The sequence below is a fragment of the Protomyctophum parallelum genome (assembly GCF_964188405.1).
Source record: "Protomyctophum parallelum genome assembly, chromosome: 15".
In the NCBI taxonomy this organism is placed as follows: domain Eukaryota; kingdom Metazoa; phylum Chordata; class Actinopteri; order Myctophiformes; family Myctophidae; genus Protomyctophum; species Protomyctophum parallelum.
This window is the reverse complement of record NC_139710.1, coordinates 45,812,126-45,838,935: the sequence shown is the minus strand read 5'-3', so window position 1 is coordinate 45,838,935 and position 26,810 is coordinate 45,812,126. Positions and strand designations below refer to the sequence as shown.

The following is a 26,810-nucleotide window of genomic DNA, read 5'->3' as shown; positions in this document are numbered from 1 at the left end:
TAGCAAAACTGAATTTATTTGAGTAAATCAGGCTGGAAGTGAGTAAGCTCACTCCTAACTAAAGAGAGAAAGAGACATCACAAGGACAATTTCAAGAAAGTATGGCTTTGGTTACATCAAAATCTACTTAAATGATTGAAACAATGATTTGAACAGACAAGAGTTACATGATTTCTTAAATAGCACAAGAAACGTTTTAAGGCTCTGGAATTCCCTGAACAAGACGAAGGCACAATATTTATTGCATTACATGATTAACAATGTAATAAGCCTTCAGCCCTAACGCCAGCAGTCATACAGTAGATACAACTCAGATGCTGAGGGAAATGAGTCACCTTTAGTCCTTGTATTTAAACTCAGAGGCTACAAGGCTTTTATTTAAACAGCCTACAGTTTTCAGCCAAGTATTAAAGTAAAAATCTGAAGACACAATCCTGGACAAGCAATTGGATATCAGTATCTTGCTGGTTTTGCCAGTGTTAAAAAAAACCCATTGCATTGATACAGTGGTTACTTGGAAAATAGAAGATGACAACTTTCAAAAATGTATGATTGCATAGTACTATTAGGATATCACATACAATAGATTATGATGATTTTGCTGTGTGCATTGTCTTGATGTCTTCCTGTTTTTAAGTAGTGAAAATTCATCAGCTTCTCAATACAGTAATCACACAGATTGAATACCAAAGTATGATACAGACAGACACCTTGACAGAGGACCGCTCCCCTTCTAAATGAGTGGTTATTCAACAGATGTAGATGTGAGGCATGGACGTGAACTGACCAGCACGTTTTGCGTACAATGTTGGTACAATGTAGTTACATGAAATATTTACATAAAAAGGGTTCAGGATGTTGTCGGTCATCTTTGAAACAGAGCTAGTGTTTTTTATCGTTAGGTTTTTAATGATCTTTTACAGATGCATCCAAGAAGTCTCACTATAGAATATGCACCGTTTATGAGCAGTGGATCACTGCTACACTGTTGTTCCACACCCAGAAGGAATTCAAAGATGTGAGGAATGCTCTGGCAGCGAAATCATTCGCAATATGAGATATTTGTTTAACATTTCGGAGAGATAACTCTGTGCTGAAGGTACTAATAGGTAGACAACTGCTGGAGTTCTAGTGAATCACAGATGCGCGCAGGGGGACTTCTAAGATGGCTACGTCAATCATTGAGGTTAGGCTTCTGACCATAAATAATATCACTATATTTGGTGATGGTTACAAAAAAAAACACTCCAGTGGAATACTTTTCTCTCAGAGATCATAGTCTGACTGACTGTGTTAAGTTGGCAAATTCCTGCCATCTGTTCTGCTTATTAATAGAAGCAACTTTATTTTCCTTCTGACGTGTCAGCCTTAATGTTTAAGTACTCAATCCTTATTTGGAAGGTGTCAAGGCAGCAATTGGGACTAAGTCTGTAAATGTCTGAAGACGCTACCATGAACTTCAGTACAAAAATAAATCTGAATGATGACTCAGCTCGCTTCCAGTCAATGCTACAATGACATCATGAGTTTATCCATCTGCTTTGTTCTCATTTACAAACACTGTCTGGGGGAAAAAGGTTATCACAAGCCCTTCCCTTTCACCGGTTGGAGAAAGACCATGTCATATGATTTAAAAAAAAAACACACACACACACAACAGGTCAACTGCTCCCTGCTAAAATATTTCCAAAAGACACTCAACCAGTGAGCAACAACCTCAAACACGCATAGTATTCCATGTGTTCCTACAGTGTTCCGAAAGCTTTTACCCCGTCTATAAAGTAGAGATATAATACATTTTTAAAAACACACAATTCCGAGAATCACAGAAATGTTAAGACAGGCCCAGGCCTGTAAAAATGTCCAGTACATGCCAAGGGATTAGGAGAATGATGTTATCTCCTGCATATCTCTGCTGACAAGGGAAGGGGGGAGAAACCTTGGAATTCTAATTTCTCAAATAATCTTCCTGTTCTTACTTGAATTGAAGGTTTACTCGCTCCTCTGCATTATGTGCCACAAGGCACGAAGTGGATACGTAGGTAACTCTCTCCTCTGCGAGTTTAATTTCCCCTAAGACCCACATAACATTATTTGAAGTTACAAGGTATTAACCTGACAGCAGCAGTATACTGCCTCAACTACATGCACATACTTACACCATACACGCTTCCAACAGTCACAATAATCCTCCTAATTCACACTACCTCTTTCTCCAAGCCCTGCTCCATGTGAACTTCCTAACTGAACAGCTTCACGAAGCAGCCCTGGCAGTAGGGCTTGTCGTTCTGCTCCTTGAAGGTACCTTTGTTGAGCTGCTTGAGGCAGAAGGCACAGACAAAGTGCTCCGGGTGGAATTTCTTGGCCATGGCGGTGATGCAACGGCCAGTGATTGGTTTCTGACAGCCCGAGCAGAGGGAACCACGACGCTCGTGGTAGTGCACTTCACAGTAGGGCTGTCCGTCATGTTCGAAAAAGCTTCCATTCACAAACGGGGTGAAGCACTCCTGTAGATGCAAAAGACAGTACAGAGAGAGAGAGAGAGAGATGCGTAGACATTAATTCTTTATTAAAGCAAATTGTCATGTAATTCTTTAAGGCTGGATGGGAACTACTCTAGGATGCAGTTATGTCTACATTTACAGAGTCTGAAGCCTGATTCATACATAGTTGTACACCAGTGCAGCGTCCCGAAAATAGCAGATCTACAAGCTCACAATGCATTGTTGTGAGCTTGTAGATCTACTATTTTCAGGACGCGACACTTGCACTAAATTAGGCATCACAGGGTTTTGAGGATTCAGTGGCAGGAGAATACTGTAAAAACAAAATGCACGTACCCTGCAGACAAAACACTCGGGGTGCCAGAGGCAGTTCAGCGCAGATATGTAGTTCTCCAGAATGGCTCGAGCACAGCCACCACATTTAGGTGCAAACATGTCAAAGTAATCCTTCCTGCAATACGCCTTCCCGTCCTTCTCATGGAAACCTTCAAGAGACAAGATAGCACACTTGATGATAACTGATTGGAAGATAATTTAATATTAATAATAATTGCTAATAAACATATTACAAACTTTTTAGTTCCTTCTTTGTCTTGTCTTTTTTATTTTTTCTTCACATTGTCGTTTTTAATTTCTCCCTAATTTATACATTGACAATTCTCCCCTATGTGGACTGTGGTCCATGTTGCTACCAACCCCTTGCCATGGGTAGACAGTAGACAACAACCTCTTCTGGTTGCCCTCCTCTGATACAAATGTAGTCAGAGCAGGGGGGCAGTCAGACAGATATTTTGTGAAGCCACAAGGAAATCGGGGTTTCCTGAAAGTTCATATAATGGCCTGTTGTGGCGCTGTCATAAATACCCATAGCCCCATAGAAGTCCATGTATTTGGGCCCAACTTCACCTAGACTGTATTACCTTAATAAACATGGTCATGAATACTTTCTGCTTCCAGTCACTAGTTTAAAGTCTCATTTCTAATGTCATAATATTCTTTTTGGAAAATTATGGTCCCATTTATTAAAAAAATGACCATAAAGTCGCGTATGTTCTGAGGGGCGTGGCTACCGTTACAGTCTATGATCGGGATTCCCCACCCACTCGAGTCAAAATAAAAACCAACTAAGAAGAAGGGGGGAAGTCCCGCCTCGTTGTCTGGGCCAGCCAATGGGCCAGCTGGGCCCAAATAGCCTGGTTAATAAACCAGACCGAATCAGCCGTTGGCAAAAAAAAATTGCCTACCGGCGGATCTCGGTCTGGAGAGGCTCAATTTTACGCCCATTTCCTACTCCAGAGAATGTGGCCTCCAATAGGGACACGGTATGCAATATGGGCGGGCTTTGGTACAGTGACGTTCAATGCTTGAGACCTTTGACTGACAGTAGCTCTGACCAATTGCGTCAAAGAGAAAATGTTTCCCTGAAAATGAAATCCAAGCTGAGCCTCCCCAGACTAATATCCCGCGGATCCGTGCGATATTAGTCTGGTTTATTAACCAGGCTAGGGCCCAAATGGATCTAGAAAGATGGCGATGTACAATTCAAGGACTGACAGGCTTCATTTTACGTTCATGTTAGACCCGGGGAACGCTTTGTCCATATTTTTTACAGTCTATGAGTCAGAGTCACCATAGTGTGAGCTTCTGCACACAGAGGCTCAGGGCTGTATTTTGCGTGTCTTAAGTACCAGGTCGTATTACTTAAAGGGATTGTGACATAAAAAAAAAGGTTTTGGAATTGTTTTTTTAGGTTTTCTAATCTCAATTGCACCCAAAAAACATGAACTTTTAACATTCAGTAGATTTTCTGTGATCTGGGGTTTTCTGGCTCAAACAGGTGCTCTGATTTGCCGGCAGTTTGTGATGTAAGATCCTGCAAATCCAATATATGTCAATGGGATTTGCCAACAGATGTCACTGTTTGCCTGTTTTCATTGTAGCTCAAAAGGCTTCCAAACCCCAAAGAAAACTTCAGACCACAGAAAATCCACTGAATGTTCAAAGTTCAGGTTTTTTGGGTGTAATTGAGGTCATGAAACCTAAAAGAAAAAAGAAAAATAAATGAAAATGAATGTCATAAAACCTTTAACTTGAGTAAACTAATATAAAGACCTGGAGGCGTGATCAATGCTCTTTGGCCACTCAGAATAGCCAAATGGCATTGATCACGTCTCCAGGTCTTTAGTTTACTCAAGTTAAGTAATAAGACCTGGTACTTAAGACACGCAAAATACAGCCCTCAGGCTCACTTCTCCTCCCTGCTGAACAGGCATCCTGACCAAACAGTAGGTGTCACTAGTGCAGCACCCTGACCAAACAGTAGGTGTCACTAGTGCAGCGGCCAATTGTGTTTTTGGGACCGAGCTGCCTGGCCCCTGTACAGTTGCGATTTTGTTGCCCCCCTAAGTTGTCAGGCACCCATTTTGGACTGAGGCTGATTTAAAAAGCGCCTTCTAAATCCTGTGATATTAGTATGGTCATGTCAGGCTAGCAAACCTAGATGAGTTTTTAACCTCTATGTCACCGGGATGCCAAACATAATAAAACCATAAAAAGGGACAACCCTGGTATACAATCTATTATAATAATTCAAAATTAGAGAACACACACCCTCAGGGCCAAAGAAGGATCCACACTGAGCGCAGAAAAAGTGTTCCGGATGCCATGTCCGATCCAATGCCGTCACAACTTTCTGTACAGGAGATATAAGGAAAAGGTAGCATCAACTGGGTGCAAGGCAAGCAATAAATGATTGTATTGTACAAAAGAAAGCACATGAAAGCATCACTAACATCCAGTATAGGCCCGTTGCAGTAGTAGCATCGTGGGGAGAACAGGTTATGGTAGTCTCTCTCACAGTAGGGCTGTCCATCACGCTCAAAGAAGTTCCTGGAGCCTATCTCTTCTTGACAGTGTGTGCACACAAAATGCTCAGGATGCCACGTGCGTCCCATGGCAGTCACCACCTACAGGAAGAGGGTATTATACACATTTAATCTATCAGGCAAATTATCTGCATGAGATTTTATATTTTAAACAAAAGGTGGCTTAAGAACACATTCTACTTCTTTTTCATACAAACTGCATGAGAGAAGGATGCTTCAAACGCCAGTACAGCAACTTCCATTGAAATGAATAGCTGGGGACGGGGAAGTCCACCCTCTAGTTTATATATAACGCTATGCGGCTATGGTATGACCACAGCCTTCTCCAGATGCATACCAAGATATCACACACACACACACACACACACACACACACACACACACACACGTGGGTGATGCGATGTATTAGATCACATTACTGATTGGGAGGAATTGTCCGGTCTCGCTATAGCACACGTAGGCTACGCTCTCGAAAAACATAGCAGATTTATCCCCCAAAAAGCATGTTTTTGCAATAAACGTTGCCATTGATTAAACCATGTGAATGAAATTTGGGGTGGATTGGACATTCCGTTCGTGATTTGTGTCATTTTGTATGAAACAGGCCCCTCCCACTAACTTTGGACGCCGATTACAGCTGAACGATCCGGACTATGAAAATTCTAAGCTGTAGGTGGAAGAGCAAAAAGTGTGTTTTGAAGAAAAGTCAAAATGGCGGAAAATCTATCCTGACGCAAATGGCCGTGGCCTATATGGGGAGATGCTGCATGACCCAAGGAATCCAGGGAAAGTGAAATAGCTACGAAAGTGTTTCTGACACACTCATTCAGACAGACAGACATTGAGTTAATTATAGTATGATGATATGATATATGATATGATATGATATGATATGATAACCATTAGGCCACTAGTGTCTCCATATTTTTGCCCGTTTGAAAACAACGGGGTAATAAATGGGTCTTATCCCTCACCTGCCCCACAATTGGCTTACAGCAAGCACCACACACTCCTTTGGCTACAGTCTGTACACCCAGTTTGTTGAGGTCAGACTGCAGGCTGCCTAACATGTTATCCAGCTTGTTGACCTGTGTTGGGCCACCTCCAGGAACTCCACCTTTCCCCTGGGCCATAATCTGTAAAATGTTGAAAGGTAAAGAGATGAAGGTGCATTATCTTCCAACAAAGGTATTTGGAAATCAACTATAAAATAACTATACAGTAGACATTTAAGACTATCCAACTCTGATGTTAACAGAGAAAGAAGACAACAGTTCAGAAAAATAAGTATAAAGACAAAAGGTCCATGCCTGCATTGGTGGGAAGATGGGATCATATTCTGTTTGACAACCAACTGACACCAGGACTTTGGGGGGGACTGGTGGTGGCGTGGGCTCCGCAGGTGGGGGTGGATGACTTGGAGCTTTGAGGATAGGGGGAGGGGGCTCTGGTTTATGGACAGGTGGAGGTGGTGGTTGCACTGGGGCTGGTGGAGGAGGTACTCTTACACAGTATTGCGGGGGGGCATGAATGGGCTCCGGCATACGAGGGGGGGGAGGGGGGGGGAGGGGGAGAGGGAGGCGGTAGAGGAGGGGGAGGAGGTGGGGGTATTGGTATGTGAACAGGGGAATGCTTCATAAACGATGGCCTCCTGGGTTCTTCTACTATGGGGGGCCGGCGAGGAGGGGGTGGAGAGGGAGGGGGAAGGACTTTCCTCTGAGGAACCGGTGACTCAGGGGGAATTATGATCTGAAGAAAAATGAACCAAGAGAAAGAAGTAGAGGAAAAAGAAAAGGAAAATGTATAGCAAGCACTGTAGGCAAGTTAACGGAGAATGATTATTTTAGCTGAAATAAATAGCTATGTTATTTGGGATGATTCTGTTCTTGTATGCACTCTCAATCCAACCTTGTGCACTTCGAACCTCTCGGGACGGAGGCGCTGCGGTGTGGACATGACGATGACCCCTTCGGTGAGCCAGTCGTCGGGCTGCTTGCGCAGACGCTCCGCACGTCCGATCCCCAGCTTGCCCTGCAGCTCCTCTATGAGGCGGTCCTGGGAACTGCTCTTGTTCACGATGATGGGGCCCACTTTCCTGCGTGGGTGACCATCGCGCAACATGGGGTGCACGTTGGGAGTCTCCTTAGTGCGCCTGATCACCGACTTTAGCTAAAGGGAGGGTAAGCACTCAATCATAGGAACATTCTTATCTGTGAGCCAATCCAAGCACAAGCAGCAGCTGAGTTCTGACTCTGAGGGCAGGGGTCCAAGCAAGTGAACTGTCATTCCCTTTCATTCACAGCCAGATGTCGTGAAAGGCTATGGCATGTCCTGTGGAAAGTCAGTTGGGCTCAGCGTCACACTCCATGCACGTCTCACATGCTCAGTTCAGATGCCGTCAAACTCCATCAACCCAAACGCAACAGTCAACCACATCCACAACACAGACATGGATCACTCTCAAGATGCTTTACAGGCATCATACAAGCGTAGTGCAACAGGAGATAGCAAGTTGTAGGGTGGTGGGGGTGGAATAGTGAGGTATGGAATCACATTTCAACAACAAGCCATGCAGATTGCTTATAGAACCAATCAACAAGCCATTTGTTACTGCAGTAATATGCTAAAGGAATACTGCCAATCAAACATGGCTATTTCCAAACTGAGGTGCATGAAAGCACTAGCAAATCAGAACCCACTCTTGATAAATAGCCAGATTTAGCGTGCAAAGGCAAAATGCTGTCAAAACAGCGTTCCATTTTAAGCAGGCCAAGGGGAGAGGAGGATGCATACATGTCCGGATGCCGACACTCTGTCCATTGTGGCAGGCTGCAGAAGGGGAAGGTCTAGGGCAACATCGGGGGTCCCAGGGCATGTAGACGGGGTCATGGACTCGTCCATCCAGCTGGCCTCAGTCAACGGGGTCATGCTGCCGTCTGTGTAAGGTCTCTCGGTGTAAGGTGTCATGGTGCCATCCATGTCATTGAAGGACATGGTCAGCTCCTCATCGGCCCAGTCGAGCAGGTCCCCGTGGCCGTCCATGCCCCCGTCCACAGAGCCTTCGGCGGTGGTGGTGCTCGAGGTGAAAGTGTCAGGTTGCATGCCACATCTGTCCATAGGCAGGATAAGCTCCTCGTGAACTTCCTGTGCCTCTCTACTCAGACACAGGCCATCCATTTTCAGCTGAGGTGCCGTCGTGTGATTCTGTGCAAAACTCATAGCGAGAAGCTTGTCTAGCTCCTCATCTAGAGACCGTTGCATCATAGGCGAATGGTGACTGATCAGGGGGGTAGCATTCTGGTGTGCCTGGGATATCCCTGGTAGCTCCATGCTGGGTATTTTGGGGACAGGGAGAGCTGGCGGAGAGGACACCCTCACCGAAGAGACTGGAGATGGTGAGGATGTTTTAGAGGTAGTGAGAGTGGGAGAGGAAGGCACAGAGAGAGCAGCAGGGAGAGGTGAAGGAGTCTTGGGGGCAGATGAAGCAGGGGCGAAGTTTCTGAAAGAAGGTGGAGTGGAGAAATGATAGGCAGTAGAAGAGGATGAAAGTGTCTGGGGACTAGGAGACTTGGAGGATTTGTGGTCCAGGACAGTGTTAACTGAGGTCAGTGAGGGGGTGGTGGTGTAGGGTGGACTTGGGCTATTTCTAGGCACGGTAGAGTTATTGCTGGCAGCGTGAGTGAGGACCAGCAGAGACTTGAGATCGGACGACAGCATGTTTGCATTAACATCTATGATCAAATCCAAGTCCTGGTCACTGGCTGCTGAGAGGGAGGAGATGGGGCTTTGGGAAGGGAGGGGCATGGATGCACCATTGTCCCCTCCATCCTCATCTATGTGCAGCTCCAGACCAGCAGGACTAGAGAAGAGAGAGGAGTCCCTGGCAGACGGCTGGGACAAGCGAAGGAAAGGTGAGGCCACAGGAGGTAGAGAAGGAGAGACTGGAGGATGAGGAGAGCTGGAAGACATTCTCTCCTGATCTAGCATAGCCACATTACTGGGCTAGAGGACAGCAGAAAAAGATGACAGTAAGAGAGACCAGCCAAAACAGAATATGACAGAATTTTGAAAAGGAGATGGAGACAGAATTAGAGAATAAGAGTTAGAGATATGATATTCAGATTTAATACCTTGAAGTCGGACAGGGAGGCCATGAGCTCATCAAGCTCTCGTGTGGCACAGGACGCTGAAATCCTTGCTTGTTGCTGAGAAGGTGTGTCCAACTCACTGTTGAGAGCGCAGGGGCTGGGGCTGTCAAATTTACAATATACTGTATTATATATCACAATTAAACCATAGGTTCCATAAGCCTAAAACCTATGAGTTGATACTTCTGTCGGTTCCCAACATAAGAACAGTGGCATAGTGTTCATCCGCTTGGAACAAATGGTCATATTTCTACTAATCATAAATGCTTAGTCTATGAAAGCTCAGCTGCTGGTGGTGGGGTTGAATGAACCAAATGAACCTTACTTGGGTGAAGGTACTGAGCCTTCCAGTTCATCCAGTAGACTTTCCACTGTGGGTCGGCCCTCGTCCATTCGTGTTCCATTCCTCTTGGGCTTCTCCTGAGGGGGAGGGCTCACCATGATTTCAGGGCCACTACCATTCTCGTAGTGGGTGATGCTGCAAGATGGTAAGGGTGGGGCCGTTTCCTCTATGGGACAATAAAGGCACTCTAATAAAAATGTCAATAGCTAATTAATGTAATGAAGAGAGACAATAGGCATGTGATGACATAGGGCATCTTTATATGGAGTTGGACTATTGTCTGGTCATCTATGTACACAGTAGAATTAATACAGGCATACATGTGAACAACACATTTCCCTTTGAGAATGGATGAATGAAACAAACTATGTACAGTACATGTCTGCCTGTCTATCAATCCATCTATTCCTCCATTTACCAAATTACCAGGCATCCATCCGTAAGATTTAGACACTAATGGAGTGTATACGTTTGAGTCAAACACTACAGTAATGAAACATAACATGGACTAAAGCACTAAAGATTCATGGCAGGACAATGAGCTATCATGCGTTTACCTGTGGTGGCGTAGGAGGGCGAGTTCTGTTGCACGGCGTTGAGTTCTAGCAACAGCCGGTCCAGCTCTGACAGGTTACTGCCGAGGGCAGAGGTCATGGCCAACGCAGACGAGTCCGACGACTTCTGTTTATTTGGAAAACTGAAATAGAGCGAGGAGATGGGGGAGGGAATTGGAAAAGAGGGTGTGAGGGGAGAGAGAGAGAGACAGAGGTCAATAGCCATTATAGGAAAAACAAACAATGACAGATGGTGAACAGTTCTGTATACTATAAATATACACAGCAAATAACAACCACGTATGATTTATTAAACATATTATTCACAAGATGACGGCGCAGTCTCTAGTAAAAGTGGTTGCTGCTGAAGACGAGTATACCGATATTTCAGCCAAACCCATAATCAATATTTTCCAGGTGATAAAAGTGTTACATTCCCACAGTGGCCAGCAGTATCCCAGATTCCTGGCAGCTTACCTATATACGTGGTCCTCTTCGATGTGAGACGATGGAGGGCTACTGCTATCCCTGGACCATGAGCTCTTCTGGCCTGAACCTAAGGACTGCAGAAAACAGATGTTCATCAAGTTTCAAGTTTGCCATCATATCATATTAATCTTATGAAATGGCTTTCTCTTGTTTCAATCCTCTGAACTCAGCCCAGGCTGCAGTAAGTCTGCCTGAAAAAGGTGAGTATACACTTAACATTCTTCAATACCTTACACTTAGGGCGCTTTCATACCCAAAGTTCGCTTAGAAGGTCAGGGAAGGTCAGATTGTTGCATTTTGATTTTGGTCCGTTTAGTGTTCACACAGGACTTTGTAAAGCAAATATGTAAACAAATGACACGTGGACATGTTAAGCGAATCAAATGGTGAAGAATTAAATAAAATGACATTTTACGAGGGAAAAAGAACATGAGGGGAAATCACACCTTCAGTCACACACAGAGAGAGAAGAGAACAGCAACATGGAACGACAGCAATTAATTCTCAATTCCAAATAAGAGCAACAGATGAACAGAGGAGCAGGTGTTTGAACAATAATGTGCTTATTGCTGCATGTAATTCACCGGAGACGTAGCCTACCTACAAGGTATCACCGATAAAAAGGACATTTCTTCCATGTGTGCACCTTAACCCGATTAGAATCTGATGTGTTATTTCTGCGCATCAAATCGGCAGGCAATTACATATGTCATATTATGGTTTAAACTTGTAGCCGTGCTGGTCAGTTAGTATTGAGCTTCAAGTCAGAACAGATCCGCTGCAGCTAATTGAGTTGACCCAGTTTCACGTCTGTTGCGTGATGTAATCAATTAATCATTTGGGACCACCTGTGTAGCTTATTTAACATTTTAAATGGCTTGCATGTAGGCCACTCTTGACATTCGTTGTCTCTCTTATATATTCCTGAATCTCAACTGTCTTAAGTTGTCACCATTGGCTCTTTCTCTGGTCCTCTATAAAGTCTGAATGCGTTCACACCAGTAACGAACCGCACTCGTTTGGAAGCGAACCGAGTTCAGCATTTTTTAACCATGGTTAGTTTCTTTGATCCGCACCAGAGTTCTAAGTTTTAAACGAACCAAACAGTCCCGGTGTGAAAGCGCCCTTACAGGGTTGCATGTCTTCTATGTACCTTTTATATTCAATTTGCAACAATAAAGTATTGACTTTGCTTTGGCTCCACAGGGACCCAGTGTGAGCCACTTACTTGCAGTGACGAGTGGTGGGAGTCTGGGGTGTCGATCAGAGAACCATTCAGAGCCTCAGCTGACGGAGGGGGAGGGACTGGGGGCGGAACCGACACATCCTGGTAGGAGTTTCCTCCTGTAGGAATGGAGTAGGGCGTCTCGTCAGGGAGGAAAACCGGACGCTTTGAGATGTGAGAAGTCGTTGATTCCAGGTCGGCTAGTAACGCATCTAGGGGAAAAAAGATGTGTGATTATTGGTTACAAACTTACATATAATCCAAAATATATAAAATATAATATATAATCCCCCCCCCCCCCCCCCCCCCCCTCATTAACGTCACATAGGTGGGTGAACACAGACACACGGACATTGCTGTTCCTTGGAGTGGTTGTACCACTCAAAAATCTCGGGCACCTAGGCTGCTGAGCCAGCCTGATGGCGTGCTGCGGGTTCGACTCCCGATCCCGACGGCCTTTGCCGCATGTATTCCCACCATCTCTCTCCCCATTTCATTTAGTTTCATTCACCCCGTGTTGGGGTGAGCTCATAGTCCCTCCCCCGTCACCCTGTGAGTGTGAGCATGCTTCTCTGCTGCGTTGCTCTCTTTCTGCAGCCTGTCATTGGAGGCGTGGTTCGCACGTTTTCGGCTGCGCACAGTTTTTAGACAGCTGGTGGATGGAAAAGAAGCTCCACCTCCACGCCCGACTGACGCGACGGACAGCTTCCCGGACGCGCTCTCCTCCGTGTCAGTCGGGCGCGGAGGTGGAGCTTCTTTTCCATCCACCAGCTGTCTAAAAACCCCACGAAGAAGAAGGGCTTCAGGTTCTTCTGACGCGTCCACGCGCGACAGTGTGCCTATGCCCTGTGTGGTTGCCAGGGATATTTGCCTCTCCCCTTCCCATTAGTCAGAGGGCAGCTTTGCCGTTGCTTGGTGTCCCATTGGCCAGAGAGCCAATCAGATCAGTATGACTAGGTCTCGAATTGGTCGCTTACATTTCATGAGTGTTCATAAGTCACACAATTTTTTATAAAAGATATAATATAAAACCATCAGTATCTGTCAGATTCCCTACGTTGCATGTTTCATTTTATCACTTTGCTTAAATTTAACAACTGAACAGATAAGTCACACAGAAATGCCTTCACTGCATTTTTGCAACAGGCTTTTAATGGCGACCAGCAAACACATTTAGTCTGCTGGACCTATTAATACTTTGCCAGGGTTATTGGGTACTCTGTAGTGACTACGGAACAGGGGTCAGTGTGTGTAAAACTGACAATGGCCGTGTGTGAGTCAGCCTCTCATTCCAAGCCGTCACTCTTCCCGACACCAAAAATGGCCTGCCCCTTCACCACCACCACTTCCACACAGCAACAGTTCTACACCAGTAGCCAAGGTTAGCCTCTGTCATCATCACAGTATGGCGTTGTTGTATGGCGGGGAATGGCCCAGCATGGCATACTAAAGCCTAGATGTCATCATAGCCAAAGCCATTAGGTCTCTGGTTTATATCTCTCTGAAATCCCCCCTGACTTTCCTTTGACAGCAATCGTGCTCTATAAATACAAGCACTGCTGTCAGTAAGTGGTTACCTGTCTATCGGAGCCCCATCTGTCATTCTAGCTGTCATACAACTCAGAAAAGTATTCTTTGTTTTGCCTATGGTCCCTGTGTTTGAACATAACGGGTCAGACCGACAAGTACAAAGAGGCAGAGAGAGCATGTCTGACCTCCGTCCAGGAATGGGGGGGGGGGGTACAGTGTTACCCAGCTGAGTGGCCACTGGAACGTCAGAACAAAATAGGCTCTTACATCACACAATCCATCCATCCGTCCGTCCATCCACAGCCAGTCAAGAATAGACTGGATAGATTGGCTGCATACTGTTATAGTGTAGCAGAAGCAGAAGAACTGTCACAGGCTTTTTCAGGGAACTACATCACTTTACTTCTAAACCCTGGAGGAGGGTGCTTAATTAACACCAGCCACCTGCCAAGAGCTGCTATAATTTGGTTTGGCTGGTAAGGTTAGCTACTCTGTTTCTCAGTTGCTTTGCTGGGCAACCTGCCGGTGCCTTTTGAAGCCTAAAAAGATATTTGTCTGGTGAGACACTACAAATGGCTCTTAAAAGTTGGAATCCACCAGCAACCATTAATTAGTAGGATCATCCTGGCAACTGTGAAAACTGTGAATAGATGCTTTAAATAAATGACCATAATACAGATGGACAGTGCTTCTTATAAACACTGTAGCCATAGCGAGAACTGTCATTGTAAACAACAGTAGAACGTTTAGTATGACATAATAGCTTTCACAATTATCTGGCTGACTGAACTGCTCTCTACTCCTTCCAATTATCAACTGTTACTTTGTTCAAACAATGCTACAAGTTACAGTACATCACTTGTAATAGAAAATCAGATTAACAAAGTCAAAGATAAACATGCAATTGTGATTACAGCCAACATATTTGTAGTCAACACTTCCTTGAGAACTAGGACCTTTAAAAGTTGTCTTGGTAGCATAGACTAGACTACGCTTCACCAGCTTATTCCTTACTGAGAATGATAGGCGATGCTTAAATAAACCCTTCAATTATCTTAAAAACCTAAAGACACACACAAAGACAGGTCAACATTTATTTTAGACCACGACAGCTTACTTCTACGTCTGTGCCTGTGTGAAGGCCTAACAGTAACAGCAACTGCTTTAACATACAGTGTACACAAGTTGTCGTTTTAACACTTGCTACTAAACCAGCCATCGAACATGTTCAGCACTCAAAACAATCACTACAGTGACTACACATCATCTTACTCACATTATTCCAGCTGTTGTAGCAGTTACTAGTAACCCTGTAGATGTGAGTGAGAGTAAAGCATACAGTAGGATGAACAAGGTCTAGTCTGAGGGACATGGAGGGATAACATGCTGCCAGTCTGCTGGGAGGTGTGGTTACAGAGCAAGACATGATTTACAGCATAACAACCTTTTTAAATACCATAATTTCTCATACTAATTTTAATAATAATAGTAATACCTCAGTCAATATAGTGTCATAGATTATTTGAGGGTACTAGAATTCACCCTCAGTCCCTTGACTCCCTTGACATTCATAATCTAATAATGCTAATTGTTAATGACTCGTGGATGGCTGAATTGGCAATACTGACAAAATGTTTAATGTACAAGTGATTGAAGATCAAGAAAGTACAACTCAAACAGACAAGGTTGCATGTGTTCTGTCTTAGATCTTTACAGACCAAAATGTTGCTTAGTGCCACATGTTTCACAGTTCATGTTCTATGTAAAGCAGTGGTTCTCAAACCAATTAGCCTGCGACCAAAAGCTCAAATGCGACACGTTGTGAGCTTGTAGATCGGCTATTTTCACTACTTCTTAAACATTTGTTTTCTAATTTATGGATTTATTTTTTCATCTTCATGAAATTACTGAAGAAATGAAAATCATTGATTTTTTTTTTTTTTCTTTTTAATTTTTAATATGAATTAATTGAAATAACTAAAAACAAAATGTAGGAAAAAATTAATAAAGGGACCCATAAAAATGTGTCCGCAGCCAACAAACCGTTTCCCGACCCACTGTTTGGGAACCAGTGATCTAAAAGATATTCTTTCACACCACAGGGAGACCCAGTCCAGCAGCTAAATGTTTAAGCCAATGCGAGTTCGGCATAAACCGCATGGGAGCAGAAGCCTATTTTAAGCTGTAAGCTCAGCAAGTAGCCCAAGTCTGCGCAAATGTGCTGAAATATCACTACCGGCTCAAAATAATCTGCACCTGGTGTCGGCATGCTAAACAAGGCCTTACTAAAGTTGACTTGTTCGCTCATAAAACAAAGCCCCAGGAAAGAAAAACACCATAATTTGCTGTGGGATTTGAATCATATCATATACTGAACTATTGAACTTTTTTGGCCTTAAGAATTAGTCATCACAATGCAATCAAATAAATTATGATGTATTCCTGGAAAGCAGTTCTTGGCCTCACTACCAACAGTGCCAGCCATATCGCTTGAGGCCTTCCAGAAGTCTCATAGACAGAGCCAGATTTCTCAGAATGAGATCTCTCCACTCCATTACACCCCCTGCTTATACTACATCTGTGACTCATGTCACAGGATAAGATGACTGAAGGGGATTTCCATCAATATCAGATTAAGTATTTCAATCAAACCTGTAATTGGTAATGCAATAAGGCTATATTCACTCCTTCATATTGAAATTAAGGCATGCTGAAACAATGACAACAGTGTCACACAAGCTAAAATCAGTATCTGGCCTAATTTTGGTTGGGTTGCCTACCCAGGGTCTGCAAAATTAGCCATTTGGAATTGGATCACACATCACACTTCTTGATCTCCCTTGCGTATATTGCGCTTCGCAATTCGCATATTGGGAGGCATTCAATCTTGGACGCTGAACAGAAGTATATTTCATACACTCACATTTCGACTTTGACAGGAGAAATGGGTCTTGTGCGTCATGACGTAGTACGTGCCCCGGGTTCCCCGGGTATAAAGCCACGTACACGCGCATGAGCGTCATTCGTTTTCTCTTCTGCCGTGACAGAAGTCAAGCTTTATCACTGTGATAAAAATAATCCGACAGATCCGTCTTGATCACATGACTATAGAGCGTGTTTTGTTTTTCTGTCTGAAAATTTTGAATATCACTTTCATAGTCGAGGAAGCAACTCAACTTTTTCCTGCCCAGTTTGTTTGCCTGAGGAGGGCAGTGCTGCGTCTCTTATGAGTGGACAAGGGGCCGTGGTCTGCGAGACAAGTTTGGTCCATGGGGAATGAAAAGCATTAGAATGCAAACATGCCCTGTAGGCCAAGAATGAGACTAATCTTTTCCATTCCAGTGATGGGGGGGGGGGGGGGGGGGGTGTCCTACAACAGTCAGTCCAGCTCTGGACCAGGGGGGCAGTCAGCCAGATATTTCGTGAAGCCTCATTTGAAATCGGTAGTTCATATAATGGCCTGTTGTGGCGCTGGACCGGACCCAAAAAGCCCCATAGCTCCATAGAGGCCCATGTATTTTGGCCCAACTTCACCTAGACTGTATTACCTTAATAAACATGGTCATGAATACTTTCTTCTTCCAGTCACTAGTTTAAAGTCTCATTTCTAATGTCATAATATTCTTTTGGGAAAATTATGGTCCCATTAATTAAAAAAATGACCATAAAGAAAAAAAAACATCGCGTATGTTCTGAGGGGCGTGGCTACCATTACAGTCTATGATCGGGATTCCCCTCCCACTCGAGTCAAAATAAAAACCAACGGAGAAGAAGGGGGGAAGTCCCGCCTCGTTGTCTGGGCAGCCAATGACCAGCTGGTATACAAAACGGAGCCAGCCAATGGCCAGCTGGTACCAAAGATGGCGAATCAGGAATCAGGAATTAGCATATTATTACAGGCTTCATTTTACGTTCATGTTAGACCCGGGGAACGCTTTGACCATATTTTTTACAGTCTATGCTCTGGACATCCTGAACCCAGATTCCGCGATATATTGAGGAATATTGACTGTCCTGTCAAATGGGATGTGACTGAGCCTATACTGTATACTGTATAGTATACAGTGTATACGCTCATGCAAAATTCATCAGGACTTCAGCCACTCCCGTTTACAGCTAAACAGTTTGTTGTTATCTGATTCAGTGGTAGGCCCACGCTTTGAGTGAAAGCAGTAGCATATTTAACATTTGTGTTATTCAATAAACAACAATGAAAGTTGTGAGTGAATACTGTACACATTCTTTGGGCAGTGGGTACATGTACATTCTTGTTGGCGTAGCCCCCACCCACCACCACTAGTCCCCCCCCACCTCCGCCTCTGGGCTATGCTGTAGTCCTGCAGGCTTTATCTGATGGGCGGGAAGGTAACATGGTGAATTCCTGACATTCCTCTGTCCAACTCAGAAAGAAAGCAAACCAAGCCAGGGACAACACAGAAGGTGGGTGGTGTAACCCGTCCTATAACGCCAATCAGCAGTAACATAACATTCTAACTCCTACTATACCAAATATGGATAAAGACCGTAGATAGCTTATCACCCATTAGAAAAGATATATTTTCTGTTGAAATTAAATCTAAACATTACTCAACCAGTGGAGCTATGTAGCAAAAAAGAAAAAAGGGAATGATTGCCTTTGTAGGGCAGCATATGGCTGAGCTGCACAGAGTGCAATTCATCATTAACAATCAAACCAGACATGAACCTGGCAAACCAACAAAGAACATTCTTAATCTTAATGATGATTTGAAATAAAATTTTACTCAAGCACAACATACTCCACAGGCTTCTAGGTAGAGGGGCAGGGAGGAATGTGCTTCAACACAAACCGCCAGCTGTCAGTTCAGAAAATGAAAATAATGTGCGGACAATTACAGGACCGATTCCACAAACTACAACGTGCTTTGAATTCCAGGATAAGGGAGATGTCAATGTTTTTATTGCCTTGTTTCCCACAGAGAAGGCAAGGTGGCGCAGCCGCAGTGTAGTCAGTCTAGGCAGACATATACGAGCAGGGACAGCTAATCTTTTCTATTAACATGTGGTGACTAGAGATGGTCCACAGCTCACCTGTTTATAGCCAGAGAGCATAGTGCAGAGCTGGCCACAGACCCACGCCGAAACCCTACCCCATCTAGCCAACCATGGCATGATATTTATATCAAACAAGAGAGACAGGGGCCAGCAGCAGGGGGGGGGGGGGGGGGGGGTGAAGGGGTGGAGAGAGAGATGCCAGTGAAACCAACAGGTTGGGTGAAGACCCAAGTGAGTGAGAGAGAGACAGAGTGAGAGAGACAGAGTGAGTGAGTGAGTGAGTGAGTGAGTGAGTGAGTGAGTGAGTGAGTGAGTGAGTGAGTGAGTGAGTGAGTGAGTGTGTGTGTGTCAATGAGATTGTTGTAAGCCATATGCCATCTATACTGCTGCAAAAAAGACAGACCTGCACTGCACATGCAGATTGAGACTTAATGGGTTGGTAGCATAGTATCAAGAGACTGGCGTATCTAAGGGGCAATGACTTCAAAATAAACATACCTATAAATACCCTTCAGAACAGCCCCATATCCGAAAGACGACACTCCCCTGGAGAGAACTCTGGACCAAAATAAAAGCACTTCCCCACAGACCAGTCATCAGATGACAGGGGAAAGTCTAAAGATTCAGACACACAGTCACTGAGGACACACTCATGCATATCATATGTGTTAACTTTGTTAAGAGGTCATGTCAGTGAGCAGCAGCCTATTGTGACACAAGTGAGTGTAATTGGATGGGGTGTGTTCTGTGGTGTGGCGCAAACAAAGTTGCAAACTTGAAAACCGTCCAGAATTTTCATAACATCCACCAATCATGGAAAGGGTTAGGATTTAAACATATTCCATTTTAATGTGTTGTCTTCCAGCCACAGTGACAGGTAAAAGGCAATTATATGGACAGTAATAATCAGATAGCTGGTAAAACATTAAGTAGCTGAAAAATTCCAGAGGTCACTCAACAACTGAGGCTAAACAGAGTTATGTTTCCTGCCCTGTAGAGAGCTAACTGGCATCAACACTGAGCTCTTTGAACAAGCCCTGGGGAGTCCCAGATTGAGTAATATGGGAAGAATCCAGCACAGACTCAGAAATTCTTGTTCCCTTACTCTGACCCGTCAGGGAAAATAACAGCACTATTCTCTGTGCTCTGTGCAACAAGGCCAGAGATCAAGGAAGGAGAGGACACAGCATGGAAAGAGGAAGAGACTGAAGAGACACTGCTGCCAGTGAAGCAACTGTGTGTACCAAGACATCAGAGACACATACTTCCCACAGATTACAACCACACACGGAGATTTTGAAAACATGACCAATGACAAAAAACTCCCATATCTGCTGGGCGAAGTACAACAATGTGCAAACACAGCAGCAAGATTTGTGAGTTGCTGTGATAGGAGAAGGATATCAAATGGAACACAACCACCGTAAAGACTAATCATTGTGTATATGCCTGCACTATACCTGCATCGAGTGATCTTGAACATAGAAGTTGATCTATTGAAGAATCTGACAAAGTACATAATTTTTGTTTTTGTTTTGATTGTATTGCTGTATTGTTGTACTGTTCTTTCTGCTTTGGCAATGTAAACGTATGTTTTCTCATGCCAATAAAGCCCTTTGAATTGAATTGAATTGTGTGACACTGGTTTTAGGAGAGAAAACACCATCCTAACACCCCCCCCCCCTCCCCGGCCCTCCACCCCACCCCCATGTTCACTGGCCTCCAAACCTGGTTCAGCCCATTGTTTTCCCCTCTGTTTCCTCAGGATATGGGGGGGCAGGGTCTGTTGCCTAAGCGATGAGGTCAGCCATGCAGCTCCCTTCCCCAGACCCCAGAACCGGATGGGTGTGGACTGTGGAGCCCAGGAACAAGGCTGATTTACAGCCAGGACCTCCCTTCAGCCTAACAGGCAAGCCCAATCTGACAGCGCTGGGTTAAGGGGCTAACCCTGTTACTCTTGAGGGGTGATGATAGCTAGTCTGGTGGTAACACTAACTCTGCACTGCCCGACATACTGAAACACAGAAGTCACTAAAGACCTTCTAAGATCTTTTGGTATGCTGTGCAAACGCTGTAAACATTTGAGACCACCCCACTTCTACAGTATACCTCAGCCAATTCCAGGACCTCATCCTGCCTGGGGAATAGAACTGCAAGGTAATCAACTAATGCAATCAAATCTCTGAGTGTGTGAAACATCTGGCAACCAACGGTGCTTTCCCTTTCAGTTCTTTCAATGAGCAGCCCACATACAGTAACTATCCCAGTACCCACCCTCACCCACACACATCGTCCAGAGAGGACGATACAACTTGAACTAGAAAATGTGACCATTTTCTCTCTATAGCAAAGACAATAGTAAATGATTCAGTAATCATAAATGTTCTGGTGGTAACTGATTATTAAAAAATCTGTGTGAAGTGAGGGGCGCTCTTGTCATCGTACATCATCCAATAAAAAAATGAATATACTTCTTCATTAATTAATTTGTCAACTTATGTTATTATCTTTTAACCATTATGATACAATGTTTAAAAAACTCATCTTTTCACCATGATCATGTAAGATGACAACTGAATTTATGTGATATAGAATTAACAGTTGCACTGTGTTTAGAAAAGCCGATTGGCTCGTCCATATATGGCGTAAATTCTCCATTCATTGTCAATGGCAAATGTGACACGAGTTAAGGACAAAAAGCCGTATATAGGAGGGTGCCTCAAGTGACGGTGCCTTTTGGGGCATGCAAAGTCCATAGACTTGGCTGCCACATGTTACAGGGGGCATGAATAAAACAAACATAAAAAGTAAATAGACTTGGCTGCCACATGACTTTACAGGGAGGCAGGAATAACTTGGCTGCCACATGACGTCTCACACAAAAGCCAGACGTTGGATCTGGGAAGGAATTATGGTTTGGAATGGTAACTTACTAACTAAGTACATGTATACCCTGTTGGTATGTTTTTCTCCCTTGTCAACTCCATGTCAAAGCCCTATGCATGTCTATCATCCATCTTCTTCCGCATAACTCTGCAGACATGGACCAGACTCTGCACTGCCCACTGGGGTCAATCAGCCACCAGTGAGTCAGTCGAAACCTCACAGGATGCTGAGGAATTTACACTGAGCGGAGAGCAGCGGCTTCGCACCCTAACGAACATCAAACAAGCTGCCAGCACAGGCCTGACACTATGTCACACATCATGTGGTTATATGAACCACATCTGGGGGAGAAAGACACAGAAACAGCCCCCCGGGCCAAGCGCCACATCACAAACAATGCTGAAGCCAGCAGTGGTAGAAAAGGTACTACATTTTTGTACGTATCTGTTACAAGTAAAAGCCCAGAATTCAAAATGTACTTGAGTAAAAGTAAAAAGGTATTGGCATCTAAATGTACTTAAAGTACAAACAAAAGTGTACCGGTATGTTTTGTAATAATAATCAAAATCTACAAAGAAACTAGTAACTAAAGTTTGCAAATAAATGTAGTGGAGTTACTCCACGACAACATTTGGATCTGAGATGTATAGTAATGGAGTAGAAGTAAAAGTATTGGAAACTGGAAATACTCAAGTAAAGTACAAATACTTCAAATTTGTACTCAAGTACAGTACTTAGTAAATGTACTTGTCTACTTTACACCATTGGTTCCCAACCTTTTTATACTGAAGTACCACCTCAGAAAATAGCACCACCATAATTGATGGTTAAAATACAGGAGCGTGTACCTGCCCTTTCTGTTCCAAGCCAATAATGCTGCTGCTCTGACAAAACTCTGTCTAATCACTAATCAGCACAACTGATGATATTTCTAATGTGATTAATCCGTTCTCAAATCTTCTAGTATTAACGGCTAGGTGTGCCGTCATGCTCATTTCAGCACAGCTGGATAGCCCATTTCAACCAATTGCTTGGTCAGAAGAACCATCTGTAGTAATATTTATATTTCATTCCACTTTCGTCTTTTTTCTCCTTTTATAGGCGACTCCTCTATCATTGTGTGTACCACCAGAGGGGGGCTCAAGCACCACCAGTGGTACTTGTACCAGTGGTTGGGAACCTCTGCTTTACACCACTGGAAGCCAGGCCTGCTGGACGCCACCTGGTCCCAACTGTGAGAGACTGATCAGACAGAACCGCAAAGGAAAGAAATGACTCCCAGAATGCACCGTCTAATCTACTAGTTTATATAGTGCCCTTTGGGAAGTGCTCTTTCTGAGGATCAATATACACAGAGCCGAAGAGGAGAGGCTACTATCAGTCATGGGAGGCTGGTCTGATCAGGTTTCTAAACAGCATTGAGTAGACGCCGTGATCAGGGTAGGGCCAATGAACGGGGGCTGTTATAGGAGCTTAATTAAAAGAAAGCAGACCTGGGCTAACTGTACTAAAATAATGCTTTTCATGGCTCTTCTTTTAGGGTACGTGTGTGGGCCAGATGAGTAGAGTTTGACTATAGGTTCTTTCTTACACCAAGTGCAATACCTTTTTTGGGCTTGTCATTTGTTACTCCATGCAGACTTCTGAATGTTAAGACCCTGCCCAGTGCCCACTGTATGTACACAAGGCTGGAATTGTGATTCTGACACCTGGATATTCTCACTTTTTTTACATCTATGATCTAGCTAGTAGCTACAGAAACAGGTGCACAAGTAGTGTGCTATCTCCATTCATTAATTGCCATCTGGTTTCGTTTGTAGTCCCTCTGGGACAGGGGTGTAAAGTAAGCAAGTTCATTTACTCAAGTACTGTACTTTACTGGAGTATTTCCAAGTTTCTGTACTTTTACTTCTACTCCACTACATCTCGGCAAATATTATACTTTTACTTCACTACAATATTTGGAATATTATTTTTTTTAGATTATGATCGTTATTACAAAACACACATTTCACTTCAGCCCTATATTCATATACAAGTAAATGTAGAATTCCGGAGATATCCTGACTTTCACAGAGTAAAACGGAGTAACAGTTTCTACATTGTATTTGATACTTTTGTTTTTTTCCTAAACTCCTCAGCCATCTTCAAAACTGTCCATGGTATTCTAACTATTTTTATTTTACTGGCAGGTTGCGGAAATCAAACAATATAAATCCTGAGCGTATTGAGTTTCTGACCAATGACCAATCAATCACACAAGATGTTCGCATTGGTGCATCTGCGCCGCGGTGATGTTTTGATAATTAAAAAACTGCCAAATGAACATTGGCAAGCCAAAGTGTGTTTTTGTTTGTTTGCTCCACAGTCCCAATTACATCATTTTGTTCTTATTAGCATGTTGAGCTTCGTTTCCGCTGAGCCAATGCAGTAAAACAACACCCAACACTCTTGCACTCAAGACAAGGTACAACAGAAGCTCAGTTTGCAACTCCTATCTGAGTCAGATGTGAGGGTAACCCAACAGTCATCTCTACAGGGGCACGGCTGCATGGAGCCATGCGTTGTAGTAGGAGGTAAGTCATGACCTCGGTTAGTATTTGGCCTTGGACCCTGACAAACAGTGATGTTAGACATTCCATAGCAGCCTTGCACCCTCGCTCAGCCTACTGTTCCCCCTGCTTAAGACTGCAGGCTCCCTCTCCACTAACAATCAGCCCTTTCACTGGCCCACGGCAGCTTTAGCATCTAATGTGCCCTGGAGGCTGGAGGTATTCTCAGCACGGGGCCATGCTCAAAATGTGGCTCCTCGTCTCTCCACTTAAACAATTGAGAAACTAATTTCACTGCCTTTCTATTCTCAGACTTCTGTAATAACAGTATTCCTGTGGATAGAGAAGCAAATTAATTTATTTAATGAATTTGTTCACAAGCAGCCTTGGGTTATACAGGAGTAGCAGACAGATTAGGCCACCTGATGAAAATGGTAATAAAAGCAGGAATTCAGAGTTCAGTGCCAAAAGGCCAAAGGTTAGTGGATTGAAGACTCACTGGTCAACGGTGCTCAAAAAATAGACTGAGGGCTAAACGGATACAGCGAACAACAGAACAGAGCTCCTGCTGATGCTATAGCAATATTGCCATAGGATATCAAGATGATACCTTTGTTTTCTTAATTTAATGGGATGTTACATTTTACCACTGGAAAACATGGTTCAGTTATTCAGCCTATCACCACAAACAAATAGTCTCAGAGCTATTGAATGGATGTTGGTTGCCAAGTGTTTGTAACAATTCAATTTGTCTATTATGACTAGGATATTTCAACCGACTTCAATTTCATCATGTCAAGAAAATAATCACTCCTTGAGGTATCTTTGAATAGTATCTTTTTGATGAATTGAAAATGGTGGGCCCTATTGTAAACAGGTGTAATGCTTTATGGTGTCGTCCACTCACAGTTAACAGTTTTTGTATTGAGTTGTACTTGAAATGTACTGTAGTTCTGTTAATAAATCAATCAATCAATCAAAAGCCATTCACATGTGATAGCAAAAAGGGGTTCATATCCCGTCCTCCATGTGGTCAACCAATCAAAGAAATATTTGACATGTATCATATGGAATGGAAAAATCTGCCTTTTGTGTGAAGACAGTCACAGCTGCAGGACTGTATTGAAGTATTCTTACTAGAACATGGCTTGAAGCATATGGCTTGAAACATGGCTTGAAGCCGGTCACACAACACACAACAGGTAACCAAGAAAGAACTACAGGCTTATTTCACATCAAGACCAGCCAGGTAAACGTTATGGTATTTCCTCAAACCTCTGCTTATTTGGACACACAACTCATTTCTTGAAATGAGTTATGTCATATCTTACACTAGTTGCCTGCACTGTCAAAAAAAAGGTTCCTAGTGTTAATTTATCCATTTGTAACTCTAAAGAGTAAATGTGACATTTGTAGATTTTGTACACTCGGTTAAAGGATTTTTACAGTGTTTATTTTGTCAAGCTTCCCTAATCAACATCCCCCTCAGAGTCAAAGCGTACCATTTAATTTGAGGCTAAGGTTAGCAGAACCAATGGCATTGGCTGCGTGGGCTCAGAGTCTCAGACTGCATCTGGCTGAACATATGACAGGACATAGGAGAATGGAAACTAAAGCCAGGGTTAGGCCCACACTGTGCTCTAATCAGGGGTTCTTTTATTTTTCAGCTAAAGTTCACGTAGCTTGTAGATAAACTGAAAATACACCTTTTTAGATCTGGTATTTTCTAAAAATGTTGACAAATGAGGACACTTAGACGTATGCTTATCTGAGGAATGGGGTCCCTGCCCCTGGCACAAATCTTTCACATGCGACCCCACGGCCCCCCGGCTAAATACATTATCAATACGGGGCCCTTGACATGGAAATGTCTGAGAAGCACTCTGCTCTAATAGTTATAGGCCCGTGAATCTCGCACTTCAAAGTTGGAATGAATTTTCGCCTTAGGGCAAAAAAGTTGGGAAAGGAAAACTTGAGGACAAAATGTCAGCAAAATGTCTTCAGTCTAGATAGAACAGGTACGGTTTGGAGTGGACTCTGGAGCTGGTACGACACCACGCGTGTATGATAAAATCGAAAAACACATTCTAGAATCTAGACAGAAATTCAGAATCAGTTGTCACCTTTAAAGGGGGTAGTAAAGTAAAGGCGAGTAACGTTACATAGTGAAAAAAATATTTTTTTAAATAGAAGGAAAAAAAAGATGGAAGTAACATTACATTTATCTGACAATTATACGCAGCCAGCCACGGTAGTCTGTAATAAGTATTATGGCTATCCATTCCAGAGAAAAGTAACTGATTGAAATCAAATTATTGTTTTATCCATTAGCCTCGTAGCAAGCCCAGTTACTTCTCCACCTAGCCAGCTTTCCGCTAATACAGTGGAACTGTGGAATAACACGTAAAAGGATTTCGGAGCCAACTTACCTAAATCGTCCATGGTTCGCCTTTTTGAAGTTGTGCAAATATGTTTTCGTTATCTATTTGGCCGGTTTCAATGTCCGGGATTTATCTAAACTAAACTTCAGAAACTGCTACTGCTGTCCTCCTGCAAGTTGCTCAGGAGTAGTCCAGTCAGTGAGTCCTCCTACTCGCGACCGTGCTGTGGTGTGCATGTGTACTTCACGAGCACGCGCTTCACAACTTGTTGCGTTACAC

At 43.6% G+C, this 26,810-nt stretch overlaps 1 protein-coding gene across 5 annotated transcripts; it reads right to left on the bottom strand.

Moving 5' to 3' along the window:
- Positions 1 to 26,744, bottom strand: pxnb (paxillin b). Of its 5 annotated transcripts, none has more exons than XM_083784825.1 (11): positions 26,580 to 26,744; positions 12,152 to 12,360; positions 10,912 to 10,997; positions 10,438 to 10,577; positions 9,863 to 10,067; positions 9,520 to 9,640; positions 6,364 to 6,525; positions 5,297 to 5,470; positions 5,115 to 5,196; positions 2,841 to 2,989; positions 1 to 2,507 (listed from the first exon to the last, which is right to left on the bottom strand). In XM_083784825.1, exons 1-11 carry the CDS (start codon positions 26,590 to 26,592, stop codon positions 2,241 to 2,243), a joined length of 1,608 nt encoding a protein of 535 aa, XP_083640951.1. In that variant the 5' UTR covers positions 26,593 to 26,744; the 3' UTR covers positions 1 to 2,240. The 5 variants fall into 5 exon arrangements, with proteins under 5 accessions (XP_083640951.1, XP_083640952.1, XP_083640948.1 ...); XM_083784826.1 differs by having other exon boundaries at positions 9,863 to 10,046; XM_083784822.1 differs by lacking the exons at positions 1 to 2,507; positions 2,841 to 2,989; positions 5,115 to 5,196; positions 5,297 to 5,470; positions 6,364 to 6,525 and adding exons at positions 6,706 to 7,138; positions 7,298 to 7,558; positions 8,183 to 9,391.
- Between the last annotated feature and the right edge of the window lie 66 nt (positions 26,745 to 26,810).